The 11,877-nt window shown below is 35.9% G+C and overlaps 2 protein-coding genes and 1 long non-coding RNA gene across 16 annotated transcripts in view; 1 reads left to right on the forward strand and 2 right to left on the reverse strand.

Moving 5' to 3' along the window:
- LOC110802369 (uncharacterized) overlaps positions 1 to 4,313 on the reverse strand; it is a 31,336-nt gene extending 27,023 nt beyond the window's left edge. For 4 of the 13 annotated variants that reach the window (XR_008920795.1, XM_056828201.1, XM_056828196.1 and 1 more), the window contains exons 1-4: positions 3,642 to 4,090; positions 2,553 to 2,661; positions 2,359 to 2,459; positions 154 to 253 (exon numbers count right to left, since the gene is read on the reverse strand). Coding sequence is in view for 8 of the 13 variants with exons in the window: in XM_056828201.1 (XP_056684179.1) it covers positions 154 to 253; positions 2,359 to 2,459; positions 2,553 to 2,661; positions 3,642 to 3,846 (515 nt within the window). In the remaining 5 variants the exon portion in view is untranslated. Of the gene's footprint in view, positions 1 to 153; positions 254 to 2,358; positions 2,460 to 2,552; positions 2,695 to 2,982; positions 3,419 to 3,641; positions 4,092 to 4,111 lie in introns of those variants that run through there. The other 9 variants (XR_008920790.1, XM_056828202.1, XM_056828192.1 and 6 more) reach the window with 5 other exon arrangements.
- An 843-nt stretch (positions 4,314 to 5,156) lies between these two features.
- On the reverse strand, positions 5,157 to 9,178 carry LOC110802343 (uncharacterized). 2 transcript variants are annotated; one of them, XM_022007799.2, is made up of 7 exons: positions 8,825 to 9,178; positions 7,299 to 8,190; positions 6,311 to 6,470; positions 6,053 to 6,214; positions 5,901 to 5,972; positions 5,733 to 5,801; positions 5,157 to 5,650 (listed from the first exon to the last, which is right to left on the reverse strand). In XM_022007799.2, exons 1-7 carry the CDS (start codon positions 8,961 to 8,963, stop codon positions 5,417 to 5,419), a joined length of 1,728 nt encoding a protein of 575 aa, XP_021863491.1. In that variant the 5' UTR covers positions 8,964 to 9,178; the 3' UTR covers positions 5,157 to 5,416. The 2 variants fall into 2 exon arrangements, with proteins under 2 accessions (XP_021863491.1, XP_021863490.1); XM_022007798.2 differs by having other exon boundaries at positions 6,311 to 6,473.
- A 1,097-nt stretch (positions 9,179 to 10,275) lies between these two features.
- Positions 10,276 to 11,594, forward strand: LOC130466218 (uncharacterized). The gene is made up of 2 exons (XR_008926228.1): positions 10,276 to 11,176; positions 11,391 to 11,594. It is a non-coding gene; the product is annotated as an uncharacterized lncRNA (long non-coding RNA).
- Positions 11,595 to 11,877: the final 283 nt, after the last annotated feature.

The raw sequence follows: 11,877 nt of genomic DNA on the forward strand, positions 1-11,877 counted from the left end.
AGCCACGTAACAGAACCTCCTTCGAAACTCCACCAAACCAGATCGTCGCCCGCGAATTCACGTAAACCAGATCACCAAACACCGGTTGAAAAACCCTGCAAAACACCCTGGAAAACACCCTGAAATACCCTGCAAAACAGACCCAAACAGCACCTGAAAACCCCCTGGAAATCGCACCAAAACACCCCGTGAAAACACCTGGAAACCGCCGACGAACTCCTACACCGCCGCCGACGCACCACCTGGGAACCTCCTGCACCGCCGTCGACCTATTATTATTATTATTTATATTTATTAATTACGGAGTATTAAATTGGAGTATTAATTATTATTATTATTTATTAATTAACGCAAGGAGTATTATTTATTATCTACTATGTAGTATCTACTATCGGAATATTATCTATGATCTATTATCTACTCCCTCCGTATTTATTTAAGAGATACACTTTAAATAAATACGGCCGGAAAAGACAAGTGTATTACAAAGGAAGTAAGTGTATTCGGCACATAGAAATTTCTTTTGGAAACAAACTTTCAAGTCGAACTCCACCCCGCTCATTTCTTGGGATACTATATGTAAACCTAAATCCCTAGGTGGATTAGGACTTCGTAGAACAAGGCCTCTAAATAAAGCTTTCCTAGCAAAACTTGGTTGGAAAATTCTTCAAGACAACAATAATCTGTGGACCTCTATTGTTAGGAAAAAATACCTATCAAACACGTCTTTTTTCAATTGCAAACCAAACCCGCAACAATCGCAGATTTGGCGAGATATTTTGAAACAACGGGATATCCTAAGGAAGGGAATTAGATGGAAAATAGGAAATGGGAAGGATATTAACTTCTGGTTGGACAACTGGGCGATAAAAAAAAGCCTACTGACTGCTCTCAACAAAAGTGTAGACATTGTTGATACAGAACTGATGGTGGCCGATTTCATTCTTCCTTCAAAAGAATGGGACCTACCCAAACTTCTTACGTTTCTACCTCTCTCGTTGGTTCAAAAAATTAAGGGAATCCCAATCCCTTCCCTTGACATAATTGACACCCCAATCTGGGGACCCACGACCTCAGGTGAATTTTTAGTCAAGTCAGCAACATGGATAGCTCATGATATACCCGATGGCCTTGCTCGCTGGGAATATCGATGGATCTGGAGTCTTGACATCCCTCCTAAAATACAGATTTTCCTATGGCAAATCTGCCATAATAGTATTCCCACTAGAGATATCCTTTTCCAACGAAAAATCCTACCTTTTAATGTTTGTCCGCTTTGCGACACCTATATCGAAAGCATAAACCACCTCTTCATCCAATGTCCTACCGCAAAACAAATATGGAATCTCGATCATACCAAAAAATGGCTAGATTTTTCTATTCCGTTTTGTGACTTTTTTGAAACTATTGATTACTTGAGAAAGTATCAACAAACTCTTTGCAAATTTCTATTCATCATTTGGACGCTGTGGAAAGAGAGGAATGACTGCATTTTTAATAATTGCAATTTTAACACTCTTCGAGTATTCTGTAAAGCTAATTTTTATTTTAAAGAGTGGCAGGTAAGAACAAATATTGACCAGCATCAACTTAAGGGTACCCCACTCACTTCACACACCCACACAAATATCACTCACAACCCTCCGGTACTAGTTCGTTGGTACCCTCCCCCTCAAGGTACCTTCAAACTCAACTTCGACGGCTCTTGTAATTCTTCATCAGCAGCGGCTGGGTTTATCATTCGCGACAATAACGGCACCGCTATCAGCATTCGTACTTACAACCTAGGAATTACACAAGCTTTTATGGCAGAAGCTTGTGCCCTTCACAAAGGCCTCAAAGAAGCAAAGAACCTCAACATCAAAAACATCTATATTGAAGGTGATAACCTATTGGTCATCAACGCAGTCAAAGGAACTTGGAACATCCCTTGGAAACTCCATTATATTATTCAAGACATCCAGGATATTCTCAAATTTTTCGACACTTGGAATATCAAGCACGTTTTCAGAGAAGCAAATCGAGCAGCAGACTGGGTAGCAAATGTAGGGCATCTAGTTAGTGACACTATGGGTATTGAACCTTGTAATAGCTCCCATTTACTGTCCATTTTAGATAGTGATTATTTAGGAGAACTCATCGTGCGGAGGGGCTCCTAAGATACTTTTCTCCTTACTTTTAAAAATAAAAAAATAAAATAAAAAATTACAAAGGAAGTATGATCTATTATACTTCGTATATTATTTATTATTTATTCAGTTCCGTTCCATTCAGTTCATGCAGATAAAACTAAAACTTTCAGAAGAACAAGCCTAAAATTTGCAAAAGTTATAACTAAAAAAGCAGGAATATACTCACTTAAAAAGATGCGAGGCAGCAAGGTCCAAAGATACACGTTGTTTCTTCTGGGTTCTAGCTCCAATGATGATAGGGACGTCAAAAATTCCACCAATATAAAGCTTGACAAGAAGATAATGGAATGTTAAATTAGAAAACACAATGAATTACAATCTAAACTACAACAATTAGGAATTCTTAATCAAGTTTCATACCTCGTTTTCAAAGAAGACCGGGTAATGAGAGTTGATCCACTGAAAATATTTCCGAAACTGTTTCCTTTGAGCGAAAGAAGAACCCGTCCAATCAACCACAATAAAGAAACTGAAACATGTTTGGATTGCAATCTCTAAGGCCCTATTTGGTTCATTATTAGTAAAGGAAAGGAAGAGAAAAGAAAGGAAGGGAAAAGAAAGGAAAAGAAATAGGTTTTATTTTCCTGTGTTTGGTTTAGGGGAAAGAAATGAAGGGAAGAGAAGGAAAAGCTAAATGACAGCTTTTAATTTTCTCTTTCCTTCCGAATTCCTCCAGTTTTGAAGGAAAGAAAAGTGAAAATTTTGTAAAGGAGTTTTCCTTCCAATTCCTTTCATTTCCTCTCACTTCCCATATAATTATTTGTACCAAATACAAGAAACCTTATTTTACCTTTCCTTTCTTTTCTTTTCCTTCCAATTCCTCCCAACCAAATAAAGCCTAATAGTTGGCTTCGGCTTCGGCCGATGATAGATCTTGGTGGTTAATCAGCTCCGCAACCGTCAAATACCATACGGGCCTAGCCTACTGTAGCAATCAACCCCTCTTATCTCAATCCCTTTTCGTTTCAATTTATGCACACTCACAAGAGCTTCAAGTTGAGTTGCTCTCCAATCAAATACTTTTTTGAACCGTTTAAGTGAAGAGTCTATGTTGTAATTTTCCAACACCAAAAATTTTCGCAAAATCAATTTTGACTTATAATTTTCTTGTAATATATCAACCCCAAATATTTCAACACTTGGTGAATTCGCAAATGCAGTATGATGTTTAATCTCTTCTCTGAAAGTACTAATCTTTTGAAACAACCGTTGTTCGTCCATCTGATCTATAATCAAAACATCATCAAACAAAAGCAAAAACTTGCCAGTGTACTTATGTAAATTGTAAAACTATACTCCAATAATTAATATCAGATGTTTATTCTAACACATTAATTAGTATTCGATCCAAAAGCTTTTGTGAAGAATGAAGATGAATCACAGTGATTAGTTAAAAGAGCTTTTTGATCGAATCCTTTCCAACCCATTACAAGAAAAACAAGAAATTACCTGCCGTAAGTTTTGAAGCTTCACTTTGTGGATGTGCTCGTTGTATTGATGAAATATTCTTTAAATAGGGTGGAAATTCTAGGGGTTCGAAACCGTAAAGAAAAGGAGTTGGAGGGAGAGAGCAATTCCTGAGGAGTTTAGGGAACTGTTGGATGAAATCTATGTAAACTGAACTGTTGGATGAATAATCCCAACTTTCACCCATCTTCTCAAAATAATCTCAACTGTGTATTATTCCAAAATAATCCCAACTTTTGAGGGGACTTTCTCAAAATAATCAAAACTTTCTTTTTCTTGCCTACAATAATCCGTTTTAGGTCTGTAATATGTTGAAAAATGATATTTCGGAAATAAGGATTATTCTAAAATAATTTTAAGTTAGGATTATTTTGAGAAAATGGGTGAAAGTTGAGATTATTAATGTCAAATTTTTCTAAAAACAAAAACAAACATAAATACATGCAACTAACACTTTTTTGAATGGATTGCAAGCAAATCATCCCTCTAAGTATGTTGCGTGGTAGAGAATTTCCTTACGACTATTCTTGTTACTCTTGTACCTGCAAATCGATTTATTAAAACATTGATAATATCTTCTTGATTAGCATATCAGAAGATATTATCAAGATAAATAAAGATTTGGTCCTTCACTTATCACTTTAGCCGTGCGATATTATCAAGATAAGTAAAGACTGGGCCCTTATCGTTTTTAAAATGAGCAAAATCCATTTGTTATAATAAATTCCAATATATACGAACACTCTATTACGGAGTGGAGTATTAGCCAAAGAATATGACCAATTAAACCCTTTGTTTCGTTCTCTTTTAGTACTGTGCTTTCAACTCTTCGGCCATAATTTATTTCTGATTATGCACATTGCGATGAATGATACTCCCTCCGTCCCGGAATACTCGAACCGGTTTGACCGGCACAGAGTTTAAGGAATTTGAATTGACTTATTTAATTTAACATGTAATAGTTGATAGTGGGGTATTATTTTAATGTAGTTAGTGGGAGGTGGGTTAAGAGGTGGGGTTGGGGGAGAGTAGGGGTTGAATTTTTAATTATTTTTTGTATGGAGTAGGGGTAGGTGGATTAATAGGGGTGGAGTGAGAAATAATATAATATTGTTAGAATATTTTCATTTTTAGAAACAGGTCAAGTATTAAGGGACGGCCCGATAAGGAAAACAGGTCAAGTATTCCGGGACGGAGGGAGTAATATTCTTTTTATTTCAAAACACGTTCACATTTTTCATTTACCAAATTTGATTATTATTAATAAATTATACAAGTATTACTCATTATATTAACATTTCCTTTGACGTGAATGGCATCCAAACACAATGAACTTTACGATTACGGAGTATACTACAAAAACAATGCAGCAGGGGAAGAAAATATTGATTGTTTGGCTGTCAAAAAAAAAAAGAAGAAAATAATGAAAGATGATCATTTGCGAAAACATATCAAAGTTGAATAGTTCATTTGTTCAAGGAAGTCACACACACAAGATGAAAGCGAAGCAAAATTGTATTACTTGGTACATAATTAACGGGGTGTTGAGCAAACGTCATCTGATCAGTAACCAAAACTTCCAACTGTAGGAGAATGTGTACCCCAAACAACTTAAACAAGAGTATCAGCACACAAATTGTTACCAATCCTAAGAGATTTTAGATTTCCAGCTACACAAGACTAATTGTTTCTATCTTAATAGGTAGTACTAGTAGTACTAGTAGCAGCTAGTAAAGCAAAAACTATGTCTGAGTGTTCTACAGGGCTATAACAGAAGCAGGAGGATTAGCAGCTAGGACAGGAAAATCTTTGTCAGTTGGAATGCGCAGTCGCCTTTGTGGAGGTGCACGAACAGGAGCACTTGTCCGACCAGGAGCATCACCATTTTTGGTCTGGTCACTGAACCCACCTTGGTCACCACGACCTCGCCCCCCTCCACCAACATTCCGTCGAAGGGAAACTGGTTTGAAGATTTCATCTACCTTGACAGCCTGCGCAAGAATAGATTCACACCATTTCAGTACAATCAACCTAACTAAGAACCTTGACTGAATAACTTATAAGAGTACATACCACTACTTTACGGCCTTTTTCCTTCTTCTCAAGGCTTCCATCCTTCTTCAGCTTTTCCTCCTCAGATTCCTGGAATACAATTTCAATAAACAAACTTTTAAAGATCTTATTCAATCCATTCTAGTACAAGTTTTGCATGAAAACTAACACAGTCCACTTCAGACTCACCAGCTTGGTATCACTATTATCGACTTCACTCTTGACACCATCTTTCATCTTCCGCTTGTCCTTAGCAGATACCTGGCAAAGCATATAAAAATTATGAAAAGACTGAATTTTACACGTTGATACCAAAGCTTAGAAATATTAATTGAACTAACCCATAGTTCCTCAGTGTCAACTGGCTTTTTCTCAATCAGTTGCATTCCTTCAAATTCCTTGTCAACAGACACTGTCCTCACTTCCGTCTTCTGGGAATTCAGTGCCTGCTTCTTCTCTGAGAGCAGTTTTTCATATTCATCTAGAGTCATGAGTGCAGCTTCCTAAATAACAGCAAGTGTGACGGGAAAAAGTTGATTAGTCTTTAAACCAAAGAAAAATGGCATATTATCTTACTGAGGAGGTAACAGATGAAGTACCTTCTTTGCTTCCTCTTTCTTTTTCTGTTCCAATTCGTTCTTTACTTTCTGCTCTTCTGTCTCCACCTTTAGGTCTCTAATATCTTCAGTGACCTCATCAGAAGTGTTGTGAACTTCAGTTTCAGCAGATTTTGAAACTTCTAAGACTATTTCAGTATCCCTGCTTAATCATTAAAACAGTAAAAAACCAAAAGATGTCAATTCAGAGCAGAGCATAACTCCTCTTTACAAAGAAAACAAGCACTGAAGAATAAGGAAATAAAAAATCCCACTTTCATAGGAGCACGAGATACAACACTACTTGCATACACTGGAGTCAAATATATGCACTAACGTTTTGGTTTTTCACCAAAGTTTTTTCCTACCTTTAAGGACCTCAATCAATCTTTTAGGTGAGTTAACCACACATTTAAGATGTATGACTTTTGCACTCTCTCTCAACAAAACATAACAGGAATGAAAACCAGCATGTCCATCAGCACAAATGATGTGCTTCCTGCTAAATCTTTCAGTCGTCACGACCAGCCCTTGCTTTATTTAAGTTAAAGTAGATATTTATTCTCGATTATTAAATCTACCTCCCTCAAACAATCAGGTATTGAAGATACATCATTTGTTGTCTTGAGCATTGTGGCATACACACAGACCACATAGACTCCAATAGAACACCAAACCATAATCCAACTAATTCATAGAATAAAATTGTATACTTGGTGCAAACATATGTAAAGCTACCATGACTCACGGCCATTGTGGAAATTATGACCTTATTATTCAAAACCTATGGCCTATGAGTTGAGGCAAATAACAAACAGAACACTGAAAAACCAATAAACAAATTTCTGCAATAGCAACAGAAATATGTTCACAACAGAAACAGATGAAAAATACTCCATAACTCTGAACACATTAACAGATAAACCTTCAAAGCCAAGCAACATGATAAAATACATAATGAGAAAGGACTGCATAGAACTTTGCAACTTACCATCCAGAACCATTGACAAGGTCAGCTTTGACATCTTGCCCATCACCAGCATTGTCATTCTCATTCAATTCACCACTACCAGTCCTTCTGTACTCAAGGCTACCTTTTTTTCCCCTGCTTCCACCATAATCTCTCTTCTCACCACCATCATTCCGATTTCTATTTCTGTAGTTCCTCACTTCACCTCTGAATTGATTTCCTTCATTTACCTCCACTTTCCTGCTTTTCTGTTCAGAATTGGCATTACTATCTTTAACCTGATCCTCGTAACCTCTCCTCTCACCCTCAAAGCTCTGCCTTCCATTCCTGTATCTCCTCCTCCCATCAGTAGCATCATTATCTTGACCTTGATTCTCATTACCTCTCCTCTCACCACCAAGACCCTGGTTTCCATTTCTGTATCGCATCCGCCCATCAGAAGCACTATTATCTTGATTTTGATTCTCATAACCTCTTCTCTCACCACCAAAACCCTGGTTTCCATTTCTGAATCTCTTCTGTCCATTACCTTGAACTTGATCCCCATAACCCTTCCTCTCACCATCAAAGCTCCGGTTCCCATTGCTGTTATGATTATCATATCCCTTCCCATGACTCTTTGATACATCCTGCCAACCAGCATCATCATCTAGAGTTTGAGTTTTACCATCTCCAGCAGCCTCATTGACATTACACTCCCCATTCTCACCGCCAAAGCTCTTCCCATGGCCTTGGCCCCGACCATGACTTTTGCCATCTCCAATTCCATACCCACTTACATAAGAATCTCCACTATAGTTCTTTCTATGGTCATCACCACCCTGAAAATCATCCCAACCACTTCCATCTCCATCCCCACGGCTTTCACCCCTACCACTCCGGCCTCCTTTTTTACCACCGCTATTATTGCGAACTAATTCAAATCAACAAACAGCAGGGAAAAAATGTATCAGTAATTATCAAATACCTAACAAATCTCACAAGTCATAACATTAAACATAAAATCTATAATCATGAAATACAAAATATACACACATGTTAAAAGAACAGTAAACAACGATGAATTCAATGTAATGGTACATCCGTAAATGCAACTTGTTATCATGTCAAAGAAAGATTAATTTTAGACAAAGACAAATTATTCGAATTCGAGTACAGTAATTCGAGTCGGGTCAGTTCTGAAGGTTGACTATATACTCCGCGCAATTCTAAGTCTAAACCCAACAAATAAACTCCAGCAAGAACATCAAATGAAAAGGCTACAAAAAAAATACACAGTATATGAAAAACATCTCATTTAATGCTAAAAGTGCAATTGTACTGCTTAGAATCCAACGCATGATTCATAACAAATATAATAATCTTTTAAACCACAAATTTCAACACTAGAATAATCCAACAGAAATAAAATAAGAAAATTGTCAAAACATTAAGAAAAATACATTGAACCGAATAAACTAAACAACAAAAGGCACAATGCAAACCGAAAATTAAAGCAAAATTTAGCCCTAAATATTTCGCAAACGAAAAATAAACAAGAAAATTACCTAAATCCGAAGATTCAGTCTCATTTTTCACATGCATCAACGAATCACCGACCTTCTTGACTAGGCGATCGACGAGAATGTCGACGTTGTCGCCTTCTTCGTCGTCGAGTAAAGCGAACGAGTTCACAAACTTCGACATTGATGGAAAGAAAATCTTAAAAAACAGAGGTTTTTATCAACAGTGGAGGATTTTGGGGTGTTTTTACTGAGACATTGAGAACGAAAATCAAAACCCTAATTTTGATTAGAGTTGAGAGAATTCATAATTGGGGTTTAAGGAGAGAGAAAAACAGGGGAGAGGAGAGAGAAAATGGAGTTGGGAGGTTTGCTTGGGAAGCAAGAGTGTGAGAAAATGAAAAGGAGGCTGTGGTATTTATTGTGGGGACGATTGATAATGACCTAAGGAGAATTTTGTGCATAAATTATTAGTCAGATCTTTGAAATTAAACCCTAAGGCTATAAAAGATTTTTCCTAAATTATGAAAATCTTTTTTAAAAAAAGTAATTAAAATATGGTTTTTTTATATATTTTCCGCTCTAACAAAAAAATTAAATATAAATAAATACAAATTGGGGAAGTATGTTTATAATTTGTTAAGTTAAAAAAAATACAAAAAAAAATATTTTAAAAAGTTAAACTATAGTCTCAGGTAAATTATTATTATTTTCGTCTAGTAATCAAATCGGGTTTAGGTCTAGGTGGTGTTAGTTATATACGGAGTAGATCACATGCATGTCCACCAAGTCACAACTCATGTAAAAGCCTAGTTAACTTGAACGAGAGGGGGATGATAAGAAATTATTTTTCACCTAGTGGATAGTTGGACGGACTCTAACAAAATAATCAGCAATCTTCGTTCAAATTTTAATTTTTGTTTTTTAGTAGAGGAATAAGATATAAAATCACTAAATATTTCCTTCAAAAAAGGTATCTATACTCTAATGTTTCGTCAATGCCGCCAATGAGGAGGTCTAATAGGACCTCCAGCATAGAGCCCAAATTTTGGGGGGTAAAAAAAAATTAGAGTTAATTCACATATCCCTATTATTGGTTATATAGTAAATCGTGCAAATAGATGACACTTTATTTGTTTGTGGATCAATGGTACAATTCTCTTAATCATGGGTTGTAGGATCGACTCCCAATATGTACATTTTTTTTTGTGTTACTAATCATTTTATTAAGAAAAAGACCTTTACATTAAAGAAAAGAACATGACCTCCAAATTCCAAAAAACGGCCCTATATTTCGGCATATGTTTGAAAAGTTAAAATAACGAAGAAATTATTAAAATAGTTTAGCACGTGTGACTGGTGAGAGGGAGATTGGAAAAAAAAGGAGCTAGAGTGATATAGAGAGAAAGATTATGCGAGATCCATGATTAATTGATTGATTTAAGGCACGCGGACTCTCTCGCGGCATCGCATCACATCAGTACCATTACCATACACTACAAGAAATCGCTTGATTACCAACTAAATTTACCGACCGCCATAAAAGTAGTTGGTAAAACATAATTTACCGACCGATTTAGAAGCAGTCGTTAATTTACCGACCGATTTAGAAGCAGTCGTTATTTTTTAAATTTACCGACCGCTTCTAAAGCAGTCGATAAATTAACGTCTGCTCTCCCATGTGTTACGACTAAATAGCAGTCGATAAAAACCCGACTATTTCCGAATTAAATTTAAAATTTTACCAACCGCCTATTTGAATAATTTATCGACTGTGTTTTAGTTGGTCGTTAAATTACCGACCGTATTTTATACAGTCGTTAAATTACCGACCGCTTTTACCGACCGCCAAGAGTATTTATTTATTTTTAAAAAGATTTTCCTAGCTAGAAACCCTAAGAAACTCCTCCTAATCTCTACCCACGTTTGTACGCCGTATCCCTCCCTATTTTCTTTCTCTCTCTTCAACTTCCCTCATCTCCCCTTCTCTTTCTCTCTCTTCAACCTCCCTCAATCTCTCTCTCATCTTTCTTTTTTTCTTCTGTCACTCATCTCTCTTCAACGTCCCTCAATCTCTCCTCTCTCGTCTTTTTTTTCGTCACTCATTAAAATTGATATTGCAAGCATTAACGACTTCCGTTTCTATTTTTTTTTCAATGTCAATTCTTTTATTTAATTAACTTCAGTGATTTGATTTTTTCTCTTTTTATATTTTTGTGTTTGAATTTTAAATCTGATGAGTTTGTGTGTGCTGAATTTTTATGTAGGTGAAGAATTTGAGTAGATCTTCGATATGATGGAGTTAAGCATTGAAGAACAAAGCTCTAAAGAGAAGATCTGACAGAGAATTACTTGGAGGTGAAGAAGGAGAATAGATCTATGTGTTTTCACAATAAGGTAAGCTTTGTACTTTTTGATTATTTATTTATTTATTTGAATTGCAATAGTGCAGGGCATTTTCAAGGAATTTAGTGATAATATTTTTTTTTAAAAATATATTTGATTTTTTTGTTTAGGCTGTTGAATTTTATAGTTGGACATAAAATTGTATTTATGTTATTTTTTAACTTTTTTAACGATCTAATATGTATGTTAAAACGTGAACTTGCAGGGATTTAATCTCGACATTTGTTGATACCAAGAACCGTTGATTTGATAAATTTGGGAAGAAGTTGGAAGGAAATAACTTCAAGCATACATAGTCTGAGGTTTATGTTTAGTTTTAGATCGATTTTTTTTAGAATTATTCTTACTCATCTTTGTAATTGTAATTCAAGTGAATTGTGTCATAATAAAAGTTCCTTTTATTACTTTACATTGCAAGTGAATTATGTCATAATATATTTTAGTATTAAATTGGGAAATTTTTTATACCTATATAATGTACTTCGTATTCGGCTATGAAAAAAGTAGCTGGGTCCAATGTTTTTTTTGTTGCGTTAACTCAATTTACCGACCGACATGCAGTCGGTAATTTAGCGACGACCTTTGGTAGTCGCTAAATTAACGACCGCATGTCGGCCGCTAATTTAGCGACCGTCAAGGCGGTCGCTAAATTAGCGACTGCTAAGACAGTCGCTAAATTATCGGCTGTCTAG

Source organism: Spinacia oleracea, chromosome 1 (genome assembly GCF_020520425.1).
Source record: "Spinacia oleracea cultivar Varoflay chromosome 1, BTI_SOV_V1, whole genome shotgun sequence".
NCBI lineage: Eukaryota > Viridiplantae > Streptophyta > Magnoliopsida > Caryophyllales > Amaranthaceae > Spinacia > Spinacia oleracea.

Excerpts from the sequence above, each read along its gene's own strand:
- LOC110802343 (XM_022007798.2), bottom strand. The coding sequence starts at position 8,963 with ATGTCGAAGTTTGTGAACTCGTTCGCTTTACTCGACGACGAAGAAGGC. Across the intron at positions 8,191-8,824 it reads GACTGAATCTTCGGATTTAG|TTCGCAATAATAGCGGTGGT; the intron begins GTAATTTTCTTG and ends GATTTGAATTAG. Across the intron at positions 5,973-6,052 it reads TTGACACTGAGGAACTATGG|GTATCTGCTAAGGACAAGCG; the intron begins GTTAGTTCAATT and ends ATGCTTTGCCAG.